The 19,479-nt window shown below is 39.0% G+C and overlaps 6 protein-coding genes across 10 annotated transcripts; 3 read left to right on the top strand and 3 right to left on the bottom strand.

The window, feature by feature from the left end:
• Positions 1-68: 68 nt before the first annotated feature.
• Positions 69-11,733, bottom strand: 14-3-3zeta (tyrosine 3-monooxygenase/tryptophan 5-monooxygenase activation protein zeta). Of its 4 annotated transcripts, none has more exons than XM_064686499.1 (7): positions 11,674-11,733; positions 5,744-5,988; positions 5,563-5,676; positions 5,347-5,473; positions 3,825-3,948; positions 3,549-3,712; positions 69-2,589 (listed from the first exon to the last, which is right to left on the bottom strand). In XM_064686499.1, the coding sequence occupies exons 2-7, from the start codon at positions 5,803-5,805 to the stop codon at positions 2,434-2,436; spliced, it is 747 nt and encodes a 248-aa protein (XP_064542569.1). In that variant the 5' UTR covers positions 5,806-5,988; positions 11,674-11,733; the 3' UTR covers positions 69-2,433. The 4 variants fall into 4 exon arrangements, with proteins under 4 accessions (XP_064542569.1, XP_064542572.1, XP_064542568.1 ...); XM_064686502.1 differs by lacking the exons at positions 3,549-3,712; positions 11,674-11,733 and adding exons at positions 3,150-3,313; positions 10,193-10,344; XM_064686498.1 differs by lacking the exon at positions 11,674-11,733 and adding an exon at positions 10,193-10,339.
• A 40-nt stretch (positions 11,734-11,773) lies between these two features.
• Positions 11,774-12,875, top strand: RpLP0-like (ribosomal protein LP0-like). Its single transcript, XM_064686497.1, has 3 exons — positions 11,774-11,921; positions 11,986-12,233; positions 12,301-12,875. Exons 1-3 carry the CDS (start codon positions 11,894-11,896, stop codon positions 12,787-12,789), a joined length of 765 nt encoding a protein of 254 aa, XP_064542567.1. The 5' UTR covers positions 11,774-11,893; the 3' UTR covers positions 12,790-12,875.
• On the bottom strand, positions 12,800-14,132 carry Sgf29 (SAGA-associated factor 29). The gene is made up of 4 exons (XM_064686496.1): positions 13,945-14,132; positions 13,641-13,874; positions 13,183-13,570; positions 12,800-13,121 (listed from the first exon to the last, which is right to left on the bottom strand). The coding sequence occupies exons 1-4, from the start codon at positions 13,981-13,983 to the stop codon at positions 12,907-12,909; spliced, it is 876 nt and encodes a 291-aa protein (XP_064542566.1). The 5' UTR covers positions 13,984-14,132; the 3' UTR covers positions 12,800-12,906.
• Positions 14,133-14,277: 145 nt separating this feature from the next.
• Positions 14,278-16,938, top strand: Mvd (mevalonate diphosphate decarboxylase). The gene has a single exon (XM_064686493.1). It carries the CDS (start codon positions 14,380-14,382, stop codon positions 15,550-15,552), a length of 1,173 nt encoding a protein of 390 aa, XP_064542563.1. The 5' UTR covers positions 14,278-14,379; the 3' UTR covers positions 15,553-16,938.
• Positions 16,840-18,571, bottom strand: Jra (Jun-related antigen). Of its 2 annotated transcripts, none has more exons than XM_064686494.1 (3): positions 18,427-18,571; positions 17,650-18,197; positions 16,840-17,589 (listed from the first exon to the last, which is right to left on the bottom strand). In XM_064686494.1, the coding sequence occupies exons 2-3, from the start codon at positions 18,191-18,193 to the stop codon at positions 17,255-17,257; spliced, it is 879 nt and encodes a 292-aa protein (XP_064542564.1). In that variant the 5' UTR covers positions 18,194-18,197; positions 18,427-18,571; the 3' UTR covers positions 16,840-17,254. The 2 variants fall into 2 exon arrangements, with proteins under 2 accessions (XP_064542564.1, XP_064542565.1); XM_064686495.1 differs by having other exon boundaries at positions 17,650-18,216; positions 18,427-18,568.
• A 9-nt stretch (positions 18,572-18,580) lies between these two features.
• Positions 18,581-19,288, top strand: RpL29 (ribosomal protein L29). Its single transcript, XM_064686504.1, has 3 exons — positions 18,581-18,720; positions 18,906-19,021; positions 19,086-19,288. The coding sequence occupies exons 2-3, from the start codon at positions 18,920-18,922 to the stop codon at positions 19,212-19,214; spliced, it is 231 nt and encodes a 76-aa protein (XP_064542574.1). The 5' UTR covers positions 18,581-18,720; positions 18,906-18,919; the 3' UTR covers positions 19,215-19,288.
• Positions 19,289-19,479: the final 191 nt, after the last annotated feature.

Raw genomic sequence — 19,479 nt, 5'->3', positions numbered from 1 at the left:
TTTTTCACATCAATCTTTGCCTCCATTATGCATACAATTAATGTGTGCTCACTGTTTTGTTTTTTACGTTTTTCTTTTATTATTATTATAACTCATTTTGGATCTTTTAAGTGTTGTATGTATTATGTTTTGCAGTTTCATTGGTTATTCGACATTTTTAGCGTTGCGACAAAAACCTAACCTCACATATATATATATGTATATATATATATATTTATGTATATTGTAAGCGTAAAATTCAATTGCGAAAATATACAGTTACTGTTCTTATGCACACACACACATGAATACAAATACGTATTTGCATATCATTTGAATTTCCTGGACAATAATCGTATATATGTATATATATATAAATGTGCATATATGTGTATTATCGGTTTTTTTTTGTAGCTTTTGTTGTCGCCGTCTTGAATTAAAATTGAATATACTTAGCTTTCAATATAGGTATTTTGGATTTTGATTAGTTATCATTTCCTGTTCTTTTGTTACTGCCAGTTGATGAAGTTTGAATTCAATGAAACGCCTCGATGAACAAAACTAAATGTGTATGTACACACACACATACATACATATGTATGTCTGTACATACATATGTATGTATGTGTGTGAGTATCAACGATAAAGCAATATGTGTTGATGTTAGATGAGTTTAGCAGCATCTTAAAGCCAATGCCAATAATTAGCATCGTTCGAAAAATAAATTTAGATTTTATGATGTATTTTCACTTGCTTCACACACCGGTTTTTTTTTCGTTTTTGTTTTTTTTTTGGGAGGGGGTTTACATCGAAACACATAGATGATAATAATAAAAATAAAACACTGAGACATTTAAGTATAACAATTGCACATTGATACTGTTATATTGCTGTTTGCTTTTGCATAATTGCATATAAGTAAGTGTTATATAAGTACGCTATAAATATTTATCGCATCGATACGAATTATTCTTTTCATCCAGATGGCAAAAGCCCTGGAATTGTTTTTTTTTTGTTTTTTTTGTTACTTTTTTGTTTATTCCCCGACAATTAACCGATTACTTTTACATGCAAAGATACAAGAGTATTGAAAAATCAAATGAAAAATTCCAACCGGCACAATAGAACTCATGCCCTTAAAGCTGTCCGCAAGTTGGAATTAACTCTTTTCCTGCCCATTGAGGGAACATTCTTTACATTTTTCAATCTTCAACATTATTCTTTGGCTTTACTTTGCAATTGGAAAACTAAAATGATATTAAATGATATTATTTGAACTGCATTCTAAATGCACCACTTTGTTTTAAATGAACGAAATCAAAATGTAATATAAAGGGTTCAAATAAAAGTTAAGATTTATGTTGTTTTTTTTTTTATTTGTTGTTGTATTTTAGAAAAAAAGAATTACAAATAATACAGAATTTGTTTCTTTTGGTTCGCACGGGGCTCTGCAGCAATGCAGATTGTTCTTTGACGACGAAAAATAAATGGGCATTATTTGTAATTACATAGAAATGTTGTATAAACCAATTATAGCCTTTGTTTTTAAGGAAAGCGACGCAGCGCATTAAACAAAAAATAAAAGACAATTAATTTTTATTTGTTGACTGTGTCTTGTGTTCTGTATGTTAATAGAAAACAAAATGATAATTATTTATTAAAACATAATTATAATAAATAATATTACTTTTAGGCATATGTATAGTGTACGCAATTGGCCGAAACAGCGGAATAGTAATATTAACTACACAAAACGAAATTCACATCATTGCCATACACACACACACACGCACACACTGTAATTCCTCTTGTTCTTGATAGCTGATAATTTTATTTAGATAATTATATAAGATTTGACTCGGATAGTTTGATTTTGAAATTTGCTTGTGAATATTTGCAAGAGCCTATTACTATAACAAAGACAACTTGAACGGCATGTGAAGCAAATTAAGACGTTTGGGTTTCATTAACATTTTCTTTTATAGACTTTAATCAGCTTTGTTTTTTCTTTTTTTTAAGGTTGTTCTCATTTAACAATACTGGCTCGAATACATTTTTTTATTGCAATAAATTGCAATTTGTATACAAGATAAACATACCGCCCAAGCCAGATTCCGTTTACTCTTCAATTAGTTGTATGACAATAGTCCCACTTCTACACATCTCTCAGCCTCAAACTATCATCACACAGCCGCAAGCTGCATCAGTATCCTGCTGTATTGTTTAATGTTTAATGTTGTTTTGTTTGGTTTGTGTTTGTGTTTGTGTTTCGTGTCGATGCTGATGTTGATGTTGATTTGATGTTGCTTTTATTATTACATTACTGCTCTGCTGCTTTCGACTCCCAAAGATTTGTTTTTATATTTCATTTGTTTTGTTTGTTGTTTGTTTTGTTTTGTTTGTATTACTGAATAATATTTGCATAGTCAAAAAGGAAACTTTTTAGTTGTTTGGTTAGTTGTCACCGCCCTCCTGTGGCTCGTCGCCATCTCCCTGGGTATCGGAGGTCCAAAGAGTCAGGTTATCCCTCAACAATTGCATGATGAGTGTTGAGTCTTTGTATGAGTCCTCGTTCAGTGTGTCCAGCTCGGCTATCGCGTCATCGAACGCCTGTTTAAATTACACAATTAATTAAATATACGAACTAAAACAAATACAACAATAACAATATGCAAAATGCCGGCAAGGTAAAGGCAAGTACAAGTTCTTGTTCAAGTGCAAAACGAAAGCATTTCAATTCAATTAGAGGAATATATATTTTTAGTATTGGATTTAAAATACCTTTTGTTTCAATCAGCAAAACTAAGCAGAATTATTGAAAATAATCAAAATCAAAATAAAATAATTAAACATATTTATCTAGCAGGAACTCAAAAACCAATATACAATATACTATATGACCTAACGGTTAATGCACTTTCTCTTACAACCAATTAATAACTTCACCAGCAAGATATGGACCGCATTTTAAAGTGGTTAACAGGAACATAAGCCGGGCTTTCAATATACATACGTAGCATGCGAATTATATATATATATATTGTATATATTCCTCAGACTGTGAGATTGTGTTTGTTTAAAAAGCAAAGTTCCGGATGTTAGTCACATAACAGCAACAGTTAAATAATTAATTAATGAACAAACATTAAGTGTGTAGAAAGAATTTGAACCTGTTTAGCTAAATGACAAGCCCTCGCTGGTGAATTAATAATTTCGTAATAGAAGACGGAAAAGTTGAGTGCAAGACCTAATCTGATTGGATGTGTTGGCTGCATTTTAGTTTTCGCAATATCGAATGCCTCTTGATAAGCTTTTTTCGAGTCCTCAACGACGTCTTAAAATATGTACATCATTATTATACAAAAAAAAAAAAAAAAAGAAAACAATGAAACAAAAAGAAAATAAAGAACCAAAGTTCACAATTAGTTTTCGATATGATAAACACATTCAAAATAAAATTATATACGACTAAAAGTTATAACGAATTGAAATGGTTTTTGTTGTTGCACTTTGCTTGACTCTTGCTCGCCAGCCAGACGACACTTTGCTATTGGCACTTGAATATTAACCTGTTTAGCCAATTGGCAAGCCTTATCTGGAGAATTCAAAATCTCATAATAGAAGACTGAGAAGTTAAGTGCAAGACCCAAGCGGATGGGATGTGTTGGCTGCATTTTGCCCTTGCTAATGTCAAATGCATCCTGGTAAGCGGTTTGGGAATCGACAACAACAGCTGAATTTTCGTGAACACACAAAAAGATAGAGTTTACGATTTGTTTTTTTTTTTTTTTTATAAAGATCTTATTATAAGGTCTACTTGTAATAAGCCGCCTGTTGATACTTACTGTTGCGTGCGTCTCCTGTGGCGACCTCAGCTAAATACCTGTAATAATCTCCCTTCATCTTCAAATAGAAAACCTTGCTTTCTGGATTGCTGGCTTTTGGAATAAGATATTTGTCCAGAAGTCCCTGTTAATTAAAAAGTTAGATAACAAAGTATAAATATACATTCAACCTGAGCCACAGTTCATAATAAAAAAAGTAGTAAACCTAACCAACATGAATCTGAAGGCCTGACAATCCCTAAGCATATAAATAAACATTTCTAATTGCTTGGCGCACAATAAGCTGTGCTATTAATCCAATATTACGCCAGGCAAGCACAGCTTGCCCCACGCCACACTTAACCTGATACAAGAATAAATACATATACAGTATATGGCATGTCTGTGTGTGTGTGTGTGTGTGTGTGTGTGTGTGTGTGTGTGTGTGTGTGTGTGTGTGTGTCTGTACGTATGTATGCCAATTTTACAGTCGACTGCGGCACTTCAAAGTGTTATCGATTTTCTGTCACCAAAGAGAAAGGGAAGCCCAACAGTGTTGCCAACTGCCGCCACAAAAAGTAGCTGTAGCCGCTGTTGAAAATAGCTAAAGGCAGCTAAAAAAGCCGAAATATTTTTCGCAGAACAAATTTAAACCGTTTTCTAGCACTTGTTGATGTAAAAAATAGCTAAATATGTTTAAAAGTTAGCTTATTTTGGGCTGTGACCTTTTCTAATAGCCAAATTTAGCCAGAAAATTAGTGAATTGACAACTCTAATGCTAAGGCCAGCCCCAATCCAAAGGGAAGGCCTAACATACATACATATTGGGAGTTTATATATATGTACTTCGTACTTTGATTTATTTTTAAACTCTTAGGCCATTTTACTTAATAGGTCAGCGGGTGTGTCAATTTAGTTCAGCTTTAAAATATGGCTGAGCACCTTTAGCAGAAACTGTAATTAAATTGATATTAATCAAGCCAAGTTGCTGGGCCATTGTTGCTGTTGCTATCTAATCTTGACGTTTATTTATAAAAGAAGTGCGCGTATATATATGTGTGTGTGTGTGTGTATATGGCGGATGTGCAGTGTGACATGTCTGGAAAATTTTTTTAAAAATAGATTTATTGATTGTAATACAATTTGCTGCACACACACCCACACAAATCGCACACTGGGCCCCTCTGATTGTAATTTCAAACTAGCCCTAACAAACCTGGCGCAGCAATAGCCTTTAACGCAGCTGTATATGATACGGTTATTTTTTTTTTTTATATAAAACTAGATGCTCGGTCGAAGAGCTACAACCCACGACCCACGACCCACCACCCGCCGCCCACAGGCAATGGGAAACAGGACCTGCGCAGTGCACAGCCGCCACAGTGGGGCGGCTGTCAGGGCTCATCATAATTTGCTTATTTTATGGAGTGAGGAGAATGGAGGCTAACAATGTTCACGGTCACGGGCAGGAGAGTAAAGTTGAGTAGAGTGGAGTGGAGTAGGGCAGAGTGGGGTAGAGTGGGGTAGAGCTAGCTTTACGTACCAGAACTTCATAGCAAATTTCTCTAAGCTCCTTCTCCACACGCTCTCTGTACTCGCGGGCGAGCTGTTGTTTTCTGGCGGATGCTTCGGTTTTTTGCTCAATGGAGGAAATAACACGCCACGATGACCTGTTGTTGTATATAATTGATTATTATATATATATACATGTATATATGTTGTATATGTTAAAAGTCAGTTGTCGCATTGTGACATTTACCTGCGCGCTCCAACCACATTTTTGTAGGCAACGGAGAGCAGATTTCTTTCCTCATTTGACAGCTCGACGCCCGTCTCTGTGACTGATTTCATGGCCTGGGCCATGTCATCGTAGCTATAATCGAATTGTAAAATTGAATTATTCAATTCTTTGATCTGGGCAATAGCACAAAAGCACTTACCGTTCTGACTGCTCGGCCAATTTTGCCTTCTGGACCAGCTCTTCCTTATCGACTGTCGACATTTTGTGGCTTTTTTTGTTTTTTAGTTACTTGACCAAACTAATAATATGAATAATTTGTGTAGGTGTGTCTGTGAGTGTGTGTGTGTTCACGACCTCTGTTGCAGTTGATAGACAGCAGAAAAATTAATTAAAGTAAGAGGAATCCACAGCTCAAAGCGTCGCTCACAGTGTGTGACTGGTTATCTGGAATAAAACGAATAGAAATAGAAATATAAATATAAATGCATTCAATTAATACTAAATTAAATTGAATTTCCCACGCGGCACATCCATTATTAATTGGCAACCTGTTCGAGTGAAACGCTCAAACACTCGCACTTTTCTCTTTACGATTATGTATTAAGGGAATTTAGAATTCATTTATGCCGAGGAACCACCCACATCTTAATTGGAAAGCAACGATTAATTCATTTATTTTTTTTTCGCCAAATTTCAATACGCATATCCTTTGGCAATACACACACACCCACACACACACATACGCACGCACACACACACAGACACTTATGCAAACTGACATACAGCTACACAAAAGCGGAAGCCCGAATAATTATCTGCCGCTGCTATGTTGCTCTTCCGACCAGGCCCGAAACTCGACTAAAACGAGAACTTGCCCGTGTTTGGCTGTGGCGAAATGGCCAAAAGACTGAGCTGTTGCGAAGGAGCAAAGCTTGCCGGCGGCGTTGGCAGCGGCAGGAGTCGCATGCACATAGCAGCTGCGCGTTGCAAACTTCTGATGATATTGAAATATGTTAGCGGTAAAAGGATGTGTCTTAAACAAGCTGTGCCCATCAATGTGTGTGTGTACATGGAAATAAAAACTAGCTATATATATATATATATATAAATATACATATGTATATACATGCATATACATACATATATTCACATGCTAAAGGATTTCAATTTGCATTGGGCAGTCATAAGATGAGTCAAAATTTAACAGCTTTGTTTTCGAGTTCACAATATTCATGTGCTACAATTAGCATTAATATATATATATATATATATGATGACTGAATCATCAAGAGCTTGCCATATCTGTATTGCATTTAATTTCAATCGCAAGTATTTTTAACATAACACGTTGAGTATAAGTATAAAGTAGTGGAAAGAGTTGTTGCTCAAACTCGCATTGATGATAAATAATGAAAAATATCTAAACGCAACGCTTGCCTGGTTTTAATGTCAATAAATTGCGTTTTATGGTAAACAGCGAGTGAGTCACATGTTAACATTTGGATTTTATATTTAACATGCATGTTATGTTGCGAAAGGGTAACCTGTTGCCTTCAACTAACGGCTGAATGCTTCCAGCTACATGACTTTATGTGCTGGCATTACATAAATATTGATTGATTGTTATTTATAAATAAACGGCGACTGAGGCTGATTGATACATTTTCCATTATCCTTGGGGGGACTCTACAAACATAACGACAAAATTATTATCCCCAAAGAAGCTCTGCCAGGAGGACATTTGCCCTGGCTTTTAGCATAATGTGCTTTTGACAGGTACAAACTGATGTTTGAGTGTGTGTGTGTGTGTGAGTTGTATTGAAGGGTGTGTGTTTGTTCGTGTGCTTGGGTGTGTGTTTCAGTTTGTGTTTGTGATTTAAATTGTTTGTGAATACTATTACACGTGCCATGGCTTTTGGCGATAAATCTGCTTGTTTAGCGAGGCCCAACTTCAAGATGCACATTGATACGAAAGCAATGGGCATGGGGAATGTTAAAAAGTCAAAAAGCAGCGGCCACGACAAGCAAATGGAATGAAAAAACAAAAAACAGAAAATAAACCAACATACATACACATTGAGAGAAAAGTTAAAAATAAACTATGAATAAAAATTGAAAATGAAATAAAAGAGAGAAATCTTTGGCTATATGTGTGCGTGTGTGTGTGTGTGGTATGTGAAAAAGCGCACATACTTATAGATATGTACATATATATTACTTGTATGTATTCAGATGTCAAAGATAAATGCACAATGACCCCAATGCACAAATCTCAACATGGTAACAAAACTTAAACAAACCTTGTAAAGATCTCCAATTATGGGCATCCAATAATATTAGCATTGTAACTTATTGGAAAATAACTATATTACTTACTGCACGCATGTAGATATGTACGTATATAGACTTATACATCTGTAAGTACATGTATGTAGTTCATTGGGCACCCACCCACTTGTTATCTTATTCTGTAAACGATCGCATCCGACCGTCAAAATTTAAAACATTGAACCTTAGGCTGCACACAAGTGCAGGTAAATACACATATGTATACATATGTATGTATGTACATACATACCTACATACCCACCTACTAAATGCCATGTATGTATGTATATATGTTTGTATGAATAGCAATTTTTGGCGCTGCTCGTTTTTAGGTCAATTGACGTGTTTTTCGTACAGTTATTGACAAAAATATAAATAAAAGAGATGAAAACAAAAGCTAAGCAGACCGCAACGGCGGAGTTTGGGTATGATTTTGATTTGAGCATTCCAAAAGTGTTAGGTATGTATGTATGGGTGCGTTTAAATAGCTATACACCCAGGCAGCCACTCCCGCCTTTCGGATAGTGGAGCCCACAAAATCAGCTCGCAGCAATGAAGCGGATTGTATGCGTCATGGGCTGTGTCATTTTTTGGATATGCCTCACAATGAGGAAGTAGTGTGCGACTGCAAGAGGCGATCACAAACTATTTTTAATGTAAAAGTGTATGCACATTTGTATATGTTTGTATGTAGCTAACACATACATGTGCGTACGTTTGAGCAATTGTGTTTCATAAAAAAGTTAAAGAAAACCGCTAATAATTGGCGAAATGTCAGTGCGACGTCGGCGGCATTGGCTTCGGTCACTGGTACAGATTGAAGATAACGGCAAATAAAATTCGAAACCGTTTGTTGAATTCTGCGATGACGGCAACTTTGAGTGCTGCAAAACGGCGCTGGCCTATCCGAATGCCAGTGTGTATGTGAGTGTTGCGAGTGTGTTGGAAAACACACCACACCGGGCGGCAAAGTGTAAACTCACCACACCGGCCCCATGAGGTCGTCGCGACAGAGATTCGGCTACATGCGCAGTACAGAAGAAAAAATACGACTATAGAGAAATGCAGATAAGCACAAAATTCCAATACACAACGATTTGAAAAATATACACCTCAAGGGAGCTTTCAACAGTCATATTGCATGCCTATTAAATATATTGAACATTTTTGAATCGGTTTAAGAATTTTAAAAGAAAGAAATCAAATTATATACATATTGTCAAATGAATGTACGTACAATTGTACATAAGCTAACAAGAAACAAGTGTGTCTGCAACATATTGAGGGGGTGGGTGGTGAAGAGCACGCAACAAAATGTATAAAAATAATCCCACCGGAGAGAACGATAAAGAGAACACACTTCCAAACGGGCAAAGACAGCAGCGGTTGCGAGAGCAGTGCGGCATAAAAGAACACGTAACCGCGTGTGTTGTCCACTTACATACATACATACATATATCGTACATTTAACGTACATACATGTATGTACAAATGCTCATATATCTATTTAGATACACATATGGAGGTATATATTATAACATATATGTATATATGAATTCTTAAGTATATATGTATGCATCTGTGGTGAGTTGTGACGCAGCAAATCCAATAAAAACCAAATTAGCGATGTACGTGCATAAATGCATATACATCAATATGTTAGTGTCTATGAAAGAAATCCAAAACGATTTCTTTTGAACGTTTCTTTTTAACAAAACGAATATTGCAGCACACTTTTCAAAGGTAAATGTGCATATGCGTAATACATTCGGACTGGCGTACTCACACACATACATTCGTTCGTTCGTATGCATGTATTTGAGCTATTGACGACTAAAACGCCTAGCGACCAGAACACACTTAAGCACCACAATTCGCCTTCGCATTAGCCAAGTCAGTTGTTGCCACGGCCGCCAACAATCAACCGAAAGCACTGAAAATACGAAGCTACAAACGAATCTCACTTCTACATACACACACACACACACAGACACAAATACAAAATTTACCAATACTCATGCACAGCGGGCATTTGTACATACGTATGTATTTTTGCACAAATTCACAGTTCTGAACATTTTCGTCTTTTTGCGTAGTATTTTTATCGATCGTTCAATGGAAGCATGTAGAAAAATTTTCATGCATGCGGCGTTTGCACATGTCTCGATGAATTGAAAAATATCGGATATATTAACGTTGCATAAACTACCGATATGCACATGTTTATTGCATCGCCTTAAGTTGCTTAAGGTTTTATAATTAATATATACATCTCTCAGTACATATATTTCGCCCCATATTACTAATGCAAATTGGTTACCTTACATTCGATTCACTCGAAACGACAACGACGACTACCAACGAACGGCGAACGACTAAAAGTGACGGCAAATGTTGCACACAGTAAGCGCTGTATCTGTGTGTACGCCTCTGCACACACATTCATAAGCACATACATAGGCGGCAGCGCATGCCGCTACACCAGACGAGAGAGTAAAAGAGAGAGAGAGCAAAGAGTGGAAATAGGTAAAAATGAGTAAATACCAGTAAGTGTTGCCAACCTGGCCGCAAAACAAAGTTGCCAGGTGTGATAGAAGTGGAATGGGTTCGTTAAGTTTCAAATGACCTGTTGTTGTTATGCTGAAGGCACAAATTGGAGCACACTATTACTAAGAATTAGGAAGATTGGGTTATTGCCGCAAGTAAATTAATTACTAATTGTGCATTTAGGCGTATCGCACATTTTGACGTTAAATGCCAGTAGTTACAACTTGTTGGCCCACTACAAGTTGCAGTTTGTATGTGCATGACGCATGCCACAGAAATGTTGGGGAGGAGCTTGGCCAGCGTTTGCTGCTGTCGTCAATTGTGCGCAATTGTCGTTTAATTGAGTAATTTGAATGAGACGTACGTCCGTATGTTAAATTTTTAAATTCGAATGTTACCGAGTTGTATTTGTGGCCTTGTACGTGCCGCCTATTTGCGCGTTGTAAAATTTATCAACATGTGCAATTTACAATGAAAAAGCTATTATGTATATACTTGCAATAAAATATAAAAGTAATTCAAAGGAAAATTTGTTTTGATTACTCCCTGCGGCATTTCGTCTTAATCTAAGCCCTTGAATTGCGCTTCACACACACATACAAATTGTACCTGTTAAAACCTTCTAGCTCTTATCTGGCACACTGATTAAATTTATTTTTCAACTTCACGGGCTGTGACGGCGGCTTATCAGCAATTATGTGCTCTTGATAAGCCACAGTAAATTATTGCCTTAATACTAATGTTGGTTTTCATTGAATTTGCTCTGGGCGCTAAGCATATCCGAGTCGAGGAAGGCAGCGCGCTTTCAACGCTTTTTGAATTCTAACTGATTAAAAAGTTTTTTTTTTTGTTGGCAATGCTGTTACGTTTGACTCGGCAATGCACAGAATTACGTCATCAGCGTCCTACTTGAAACAGTAAATTTGTCAAGATGCGTTTATCAATTTTTCATTCTTGATGTTACACAACTTGTATCTAACACGGCGCTGCTTTATCATGTTGCAATTTGCAGAATTATTAATTAATTCACTTAGAGTTTTGGATCAATACATGGGAAAAATGCGGTTTCAGTCTCGCCGACAACATGGCGCTCCAAGTAACACAATGCGTATATGCGACAAATATTACTCACTGCGCCTATACAAAACTATAACTTTTTAATATTGGTGGACGACACTGGTACTGGTTTAAACACTATTATTGTATAATTATATTTTTTAATATAATATATTAAATATTACTACGTAAACACACCTTTCGTCGGCTATTGCTGCAGTGTGACCAAGCTACGAAATCGTAATAACCCATAATTCTTGTTAGTGTGACCGCGTGTTATTATAAAACCAGGTTGGCAGTCCGACATTAATCGATATAATGTGCATCGATACAATATTCATCGTAGCGGTCGCACGTGTTTACTTCGGTGTTTAAACTTTTAAAAGATTCAAGTTAGAAATATATATAAGTTGCTAAAATGCCGCGCTCTAAACGTGATAAGAAAGGTACACAGTAGATTTGCCCATCTTAATTAGTGCAACGTTATTAGCATTGTTTCCCCACTTGCAGTTTCTTTAACCAAAACCGACCGCAAGGGTCTGGCGTGGAAGCAGCGCTTCATCGACGACATACGATTTTGTGTTGAAAAGTATCCCAATATATTCGTGTTCCAGGTGCAGAACATGCGTAATAATCTGCTTAAAGATCTGCGACAGGAATGGAAACGCAACTCGCGTTTCATATTTGGCAAAAATCGTATTATGCAAATCGGTTTGGGCCGCACAAAAGCTGAAGAAATGGAGACGGGCATACACAAGGTTCGCACCACGATATACAAACGTATATAGAAAAATCTAAAAGTCTTTAATTTAACATACTTTTCAGCTATCAAAACGCCTCACTGGACAGGTGGGTTTGCTGTTCACAGAAAAGACCAAAGAGGAAGTCCTGGCATGGGCCGAAAACTATTGGGCTGTAGAATATGCGCGCAGTGGATTTAAGGCCACAGAGACAGTGACTTTGCCCGCAGGACCTCTGGAGGAGTTTGCACACTCAATGGAGCCGCATCTCCGTTCCCTCGGCCTGCCCACGAAGCTGGAGAAAGGCGTTGTTACCATATACAGCGATTATACTGTGTGCGAGGAGGGCAAGGTGTTGACGCCGGAGCAGGCGCGCATTCTGAAATTGTTGGGAAAACCAATGGCAAAGTTTCGTTTGACCATGAAGTGTTCGTGGACTAAGGCTGATGGATTTCAGCTGCATGTTGAAGACGATTTAGAGGATAAAGCAACAGACAGCCCAATGGAAGAGGATGACACTGAAAATAATGATGATGATGCTGCTGCTGCTGATGATGATGATGATGATGAATAATTAGCTAATATTTCAAATAGAAATTAAGTTTATGAATATGTATATAATAATTATATATGTAGCTATTACAAGTTTTTGTAAACAAATCAATCCTGCTTACTTTGTGGCCTAGTTTCTTTAGGCCGATGAGAGATTGCCGCTGCCGCTGCCCGCACCCTTCTTAGTGGGTCGATATGCAATTACATAACGTTGTGCCACGGGCAGAGGCTCTGCATAGCCATTCAAATAGGACGAATCCTCGAACAGCACCTCATACTCTTCGGTCGCTGTTTGTGGCAGACGATGGACAATGGCTTTGTAGAAGCATGTTGTTTGTGGATAAAGAGCCATCACTAGAGATTGGAGAGAAGATGCATTAGTCGATTTAATTGCAATAAGTCGAATATCACGCACCGACTGTGTCCTTGGGAAAGAGCGCATGGCCGTCGGTCTCCGGATTGGCGCGCATTAATGGCAACGGTATTACTTTGCGCTTGCTGAGCACGTGGCGATCCTTCTGCTCCTCGTCAATGTCAATGACATCGTATTTGTTTTGTCGATGCAGAAATTGCACCACCTCGGCCAATATCCAGTTCTCCTCCTCGTCGATGCCCTTCGCCAAGGCCGCCACATTGTCACCCACTTTGGCCACATAGTTGTTCTCCGCTGGTATAGCGCCGCACAGTGCTGGCGCGCGCTCGCCCGGCTTGCCCACGAACAGAGGCAACGTCTGGGCAGAAAGCTGCACCATTTTCATGAGTGCACCACGACGAATGGCCTCCTTGTTGCCAGCGTTGCGGGCCTGTGCAGATGAGCGACGGTTACAATATTAATCTTTATGGAGATTAGGTATATATGGACAGTTGACTCACCTGAATGCGACGTTCGTTTCGTATGTTTCTGATTTCATGTATTTTGGCCAGCGCTGCTCGAATTGTGGCCTCCTCCTGCGTTGCTTCCAGAATTTTGGCCTGAAGGAGCGTCTTTAGTTTTGGATTGGGCGTCTGGCTTTGCTGTGCACGCACAAGGCTGGCAATTGAACTTTCAGCACGTCGCCGTTCACCGTCCACTTTGTGGATATGTTGTTGTATATCCTTCAGGCGATCCTGGTTGGGTATATGGTAAATACAGTAGGTTTATTATTAAAGAAAAACTTCAAATGTAGTTGTTACACACCTGAATCTGCTGCGCAGCACTCTCTGCAGTAAGTGGCATTGTGTATCGACCGTTAATCAAAATTTGTTTATATTATTTTTGTATGTAAACTAAATGCTGCACTTTTTGTTTTGTGGAATGATGATGGAATGATACATCAGCCCTTGTGCTAATATTTTTTATGTATTCGCAGATGTAAAATGAGCTAAAAAATGTTGAAGCTGCTAGAAACTGGCTATTTATAGCTATTAGCTATTTTGCGTATACGAGACACATTCACAATAGAGACCATATAACTAAAATACTAGATATACTGTCGATTTGCGTTTCCCATTGCTTGTGTTCGATAGGCTTATCGGGCGTCTATCGGAAGACTGCCGCACTTTACGGTGAAAGCTGGGGAAAGTCGTTTTTAAACGTAGTGCTTGGCATTGTTTATATTAGCGCGAACCTAAAATGTTTTCGGCAACGTGCGTGGCTCCCGTTAATATGGCCCTGGTTAAATATTGGGGCAAACGGAACGAGGAACTGATACTGCCAATCAATGATTCCGTCAGCATGACGCTGGACGCAAATGAAATGTGCGCAAAGACCACAATAACCACCTCGGAGAGCTTTAAGCAAAATCGTATGTGGCTGAACGGGGAGGCGGTGCCCTTTGAGGAGAATGCACGCCTCATGCGTTGCCTGGAGGGTGTACAGCGTCTGGCCCTAGCGAACGGTGCTCACAAATTTCCGCTTTCCTGGAAGCTGCACATCGCTTCGTACAATAATTTTCCCACTGCCGCGGGGCTAGCATCGAGTGCTGCTGGCTACGCCTGCCTCGTCTACACGCTGGCCCGTCTCTACGAGATACCCCTGAACGAGGAGCTAACCACAGTTGCGCGTCAGGGCAGCGGCTCAGCGTGTCGCAGCCTCTACGGCGGCTTTGTGCACTGGCGTCGCGGCTCGAGTGCCGACGGCAGCGATTCGATCGCTGTGCCGCTGGCGCCCGCTGGCCATTGGCCCAATATGCACATGCTGATACTGGTGGTCAACGATGCACGCAAGAAGACCGGCTCCACCAAGGGCATGCAGCTGGGCGTCAACACCTCCTCGCTGATACAGTATCGCGCCAAAGAGGTTGTGCCGCAGCGTGTCAAGGAGCTGATGGCGGCAATTGAGAGCCGCGACTTTAAGGCATTCGCTGATATCACCATCAAGGAGTCGAATCAATTGCACGCCATTTGCTTGGACACATATCCGCCGTGTGTCTACATGAACGATGTCTCGCACGCGATTGTCAATTTTGTGCACGATTACAATGAGACGGTGGGCTCCTTGCAGGCCGCCTACACCTTTGATGCTGGCCCAAATGCTTGCATTTACGTGCTGGCTGAGCATGTGCCTCGTCTTTTGGCTGCCATTCAATTGGCGTTTCCCAATGATGCGCAACAGAGCGTTGAATACCTCAAAGGGATTCCGGTGCCGCCCGTTGAGCTAAAGAACGGTCTAAGGGATGCCTCCATCGGGCATATCAATCCCAAAAATATGCTCAAGTACATAATCCACACGAAAATTGGCGAGGGTCCGTACCAGCTAAGCGACGAAAAGAGTTTGTTAATTGACGGTTTTCCACTGCCCAAATAATATTACTAAATACCTTAGACTCTTCCTAGATTCCGGGCTCAATTTTACACGCTTGAAATAAGTTGACTTAATTTATTTTTGACTATAACTAGAAAAATCTAGCTAAGTTCGGGAACTTTCATTTTTCATTCCTTTTTCTTTGTACTCATATGCATTGTTTATTTTTTTATTGTTGGCACATTTACAATTAACACTTCATTTTTTTTTCCATTCTATTCTGGTTTTGTTATTCAAATAAAGCTGCTCGTTTAACCTTTCGCGTTCGTGTGAATTTTAAAAACCTATAAGTTATTTATATATATATCGCATATATCTTTAAACACCAAATATTTTGTATTTATAATTTCTTGCTTTTTTTTTTAAATTTAAATTTCACAATTCGTATTAGTTCATTGTGGACAAATGAAACTAACACCAGTGTGCGTCCAGTTCATAGAGATGGGAGCTTGATCAGCTCCGTTATGTGCCTTAAGCATGCATTACGTAAACAGTGTTGCCAACTTTAAAAAAGAAGCTGAATCTAATTTAATAGCTGAACTAGCTTTTTGCACAGTATGTACTTCAAAATTTCACTGTTTTCGGCTGACGGCTAGATTTAGCTAGAAAATAGCCGAACTGGCAACACTGCTCGTAAATGCTTGAACAGAATCGAAATAACTTAAAAACCTATAACAAATGGCAAAGGTGACAATAATATTAGTCTCATGACATCTATGAATATCTCGAATTTGAATTAAATAATCCAAATGTCTAACAAAAACAATGTTCAAGTAGAATTGTATATTTTATAGTCGTAGTCATGTAGTAACTAATAAGACAACTTTCTCCAAAACAAATATTTTATTGTTTTGGAAAAAAAAAACACCTTGGTATTAGAATTTGTACAAGCCCTACCCTTAAACGTGTTTAGATAAACTTTGTAAGCTGCTTTCCAAAAAATGTTACAGAAAAATCTATATGCAAAGAATAAAAATGTGTTTTCAAACGTGAATTCAGATAATTGTTTCAATCTGAAAACTATTTGTCAGTCTATTAACTATTTATCTATTTCCCAATTCAAACTAATCAAAAATCAGCCAATAACAGGACAATAAATGGAGCTGGACAAACTGCAAAAGCTCCTCCACAGCTATAAAATCGTTCTAAAGTTTATGTAAATATATATATATATATTTTCTTAGAATCAACATATAGTAATACTTGATCTTAAAAATAGACATAAGGGTAACCATAAGTATGCTTGTATGTACATCTAGAACTAAATAAAAAAGCACTTTTCAAAAGCAATTTAAAGAACTGCGCTGCAAATAAGGCATTGCACTTTAGTATAATCAAGGCTTAGGCAAAAATTAACGTTTTCTGTATAAAAAGGCACTATTAGCTAAATGGGTTGCGTTAGTCAGCCCGTGGACTCACTGCAGTCCGTCAAATGGTCGATTGCGTCAATTACAACATGATTAGTTGGGAGTGTGTCTAAATCGAAAGTATTCGATGATGCATTAAGTAATAGTTCTAGCGATATCTCCTGCTCCAAGGCCACTGTAGACAACAGCACTACACCACTTTCCGCATCTACGGCTGTTTCGATGGTGTCTTCTAGTTCCTGATCTTGTTGGTCTTCCGTCTCGGCTTCAGTATCATTGTCGTCTGATATTAAACTAGACATATACTGCTCCACAGTCTCCTCGGCGATATCCCTATGTTATTTGCCCGCGAGCAGAGCGGCATTGGCAATTGCCTGTACGGTGCATCCGGCTTCCACATGCTCCATGACTTGTTGCTTCAGCTGTGCCACATGATCCTTCAAACTTTTCACAATGCCTGCCAAATCGGTATTCTCGCCCTTAAGTAATTTCACACGATCCTCCAGCTTCGATATGCGTTCCAGCTTGCGCTTGCGACATTTGGAGGCCGCCACACGATTCCGTTGACGCTTGCGCTCCAGTTTAATCTTTTCCTGATCTGCCATATCAATTGGACTAACCGTTGGAGAAGAGACCGCAATATGTGGTTCATCCTTGATGACGGGGAAGCCCTCTACAAATCAAAATCAAACATTCGCCTGTCTTCTATAATATAAAGCTAGACAGTACTCACCCACGTTGGTGTAGGTAAATGTGCCCCCACTGATGCCATTGTTCACGGCAGTCATCGTGGGCGCGGAAGCAGCTGGATTGCTGGCAACCGGGGCATTGTTGACATTGTTACCCAGAAACGCCTGCGTATTCTTGCTGGTATGTAGGTTTTGGAGTGCTTCTTCAAATCCCTTGCCGAATTCCTCCTGCTCCGTGGTGATTTGACCCACTTTAGTGGGGAATACCGTGCCCGGCTGTGGCGTCTGCAGCATGTTGCCCGATAGCAATATTTTCTCAAGGTCCGGAGTGTTTAGCGTTTTTCCAGGTACATCGGGCGAATCAATTAGTAGGGGTGCCATTGCGCGCTTGTTCTTCTTGTTGAGGTCCAGGAAAGCAGGACGCTTGCTAACGTTGGGAGTGGAACTGCTGTTGGGTGTCTGAAATTCCATTGACTCCTCGGTCCCAATTGCTTCCGGCTCCGTTTTAGGTACTACAGGTGCAGCGGTCGCACTACTACTGTTTGTGTTGCTGGCAAGAGCAGCAGCGGAAGCGGCAGAAATTTTCATTTTCCTTTGAATATGACGTCAGACTGATTACAAAAAAGCGAGTAAAAAACAAAGCAAAAGCTTGTGTGTCGCTGTTGTCGTGATAACTTGTTTTAGATGATGACTCATCGCTCCCTCTCACCCGCCCGCACAGAAATACCAAATACAATCGCAAACTCAAACATGCGCACACGCACGCACACACACACATACACTCGTACACAACCCAAATATGTTTTGTCGACCTTACTTACCTATTTCTAGCGAAATTGGATTCTACCGGTGGCTGAAACTATTTTCCACAATAAATATTACGTAAAGTTCTGTTTTAGAGAATATAATTTTAATAATATTTAAAACGACACGGCAATTGCGTTGTATTCTCTTGGTTTTACTATTCACAGTGAAGCACTTTTGATGTTGCCACATCTATTTAAAATCGGAATCAGCTGATTGTTCCAAATATCGATGGGCCCGATATAATGCAATCGTAAATATCGATAAGGTCGCTTCTTCTTCCTCTTCTTTTCCGCTGAGCTGTCAAAAACGTAGGTCGCAATTGGAATAAATAACAATATTAATTCAGCAAAAAAATGTATTTTGCTAAGCCATCGGCAACTCTGTCAATTAATATTGCAGAAAGAAAACAATCAATTGTGTACTTTAATGAATATTTTCTGTTTTCATGTTGTGCCATCCGCTGACTGCTCGCCGACTTCTGCCGCTAAAACAGTTTGATAATTCGCAATGGCCAAGTCAAAGAATCACACCAATCACAATCAGAACAAGAAGGCTCATCGCAATGGCATCAAGCGCCCAATGCGCAAACGCCACGAGTCTACCCTGGGCGTAAGTCAAAATTTACCTTATTGAAGATTCCCAAAATTATAGCATACCCCGTATTTCTCCACAGATGGACGTCAAGTTCTTGATCAACCAGCGATATGCGCGTAGGGGTAATCTTTCCCGCGTAGAGGCAGTCAAGCGCTACGAAGAACGCATTGCTGCTCAGCAGGGCAAACCCAAGCCCGTTAAGTTGTAAATTCCCAGCCGCATTCGATCTTGTTTTGAGTGCAAATCGTGTGTTAGAATAAAGGAAAAAAACATTTAACGAAATTACCCAATTTTGTTTGATTCACGGCCTCCGTTGGTATAAGGACTATTATGATTTGTATATGAGTAAACACCCGATCCTTCGACGGGTGGGGAGGGGGTTATATATTGACAGGATCTATACTCGAAGCATAAAGCGGGTCAGGTACAAGGAGAGCATTTTAATTAAGAATAACCAATCATTCCACCTACAC

Source organism: Drosophila montana, unplaced genomic scaffold (genome assembly GCF_035044405.1).
Source record: "Drosophila montana isolate Dmon_TW-CO22-7 unplaced genomic scaffold, ASM3504440v1 contig_3200_1, whole genome shotgun sequence".
NCBI lineage: Eukaryota > Metazoa > Arthropoda > Insecta > Diptera > Drosophilidae > Drosophila > Drosophila montana.
The sequence above is the reverse complement of the archived record's forward strand: the minus strand, read 5'-3'. Positions and strand labels throughout refer to the sequence as shown.

What these genes read in the sequence shown, in the direction of transcription:
- 14-3-3zeta (XM_064686499.1), bottom strand. Translation starts at nt 5,805, where the DNA reads ATGTCGACAGTCGATAAGGAAGAGCTGGTCCAGAAGGCAAAATTGGCC. An exon ending in AAATTTGCTATGAAGTTCTG is followed by an intron (nt 3,949 to 5,346) that starts GTACGTAAAGCT and finishes TTTAATTAACAG; the next exon opens with GGACTTCTGGACAAATATCT. An exon ending in CTTGCCAATTGGCTAAACAG is followed by an intron (nt 2,590 to 3,548) that starts GTTAATATTCAA and finishes TAATTTAAACAG; the next exon opens with GCGTTCGATGACGCGATAGC.
- RpLP0-like (XM_064686497.1), top strand. Translation starts at nt 11,894, where the DNA reads ATGCCGCGCTCTAAACGTGATAAGAAAG. An exon ending in CTCTAAACGTGATAAGAAAG is followed by an intron (nt 11,922 to 11,985) that starts GTACACAGTAGA and finishes CCCCACTTGCAG; the next exon opens with TTTCTTTAACCAAAACCGAC. An exon ending in TGGAGACGGGCATACACAAG is followed by an intron (nt 12,234 to 12,300) that starts GTTCGCACCACG and finishes CATACTTTTCAG; the next exon opens with CTATCAAAACGCCTCACTGG.
- Sgf29 (XM_064686496.1), bottom strand. Translation starts at nt 13,983, where the DNA reads ATGCCACTTACTGCAGAGAGTGCTGCGCAGCAGATTCAG. An exon ending in GTGCTGCGCAGCAGATTCAG is followed by an intron (nt 13,875 to 13,944) that starts GTGTGTAACAAC and finishes ATACCCAACCAG; the next exon opens with GATCGCCTGAAGGATATACA. An exon ending in GAAACGAACGTCGCATTCAG is followed by an intron (nt 13,571 to 13,640) that starts GTGAGTCAACTG and finishes TCATCTGCACAG; the next exon opens with GCCCGCAACGCTGGCAACAA.
- Mvd (XM_064686493.1), top strand. Translation starts at nt 14,380, where the DNA reads ATGTTTTCGGCAACGTGCGTGGCTCCCGTTAATATGGCCCTGGTTAAA.
- Jra (XM_064686494.1), bottom strand. Translation starts at nt 18,193, where the DNA reads ATGAAAATTTCTGCCGCTTCCGCTGCTGCTCTTGCCAGCAACACAAAC. An exon ending in ATTTACCTACACCAACGTGG is followed by an intron (nt 17,590 to 17,649) that starts GTGAGTACTGTC and finishes TTTGATTTGTAG; the next exon opens with AGGGCTTCCCCGTCATCAAG.
- RpL29 (XM_064686504.1), top strand. Translation starts at nt 18,920, where the DNA reads ATGGCCAAGTCAAAGAATCACACCAATCACAATCAGAACAAGAAGGCT. An exon ending in GCCACGAGTCTACCCTGGGC is followed by an intron (nt 19,022 to 19,085) that starts GTAAGTCAAAAT and finishes ATTTCTCCACAG; the next exon opens with ATGGACGTCAAGTTCTTGAT.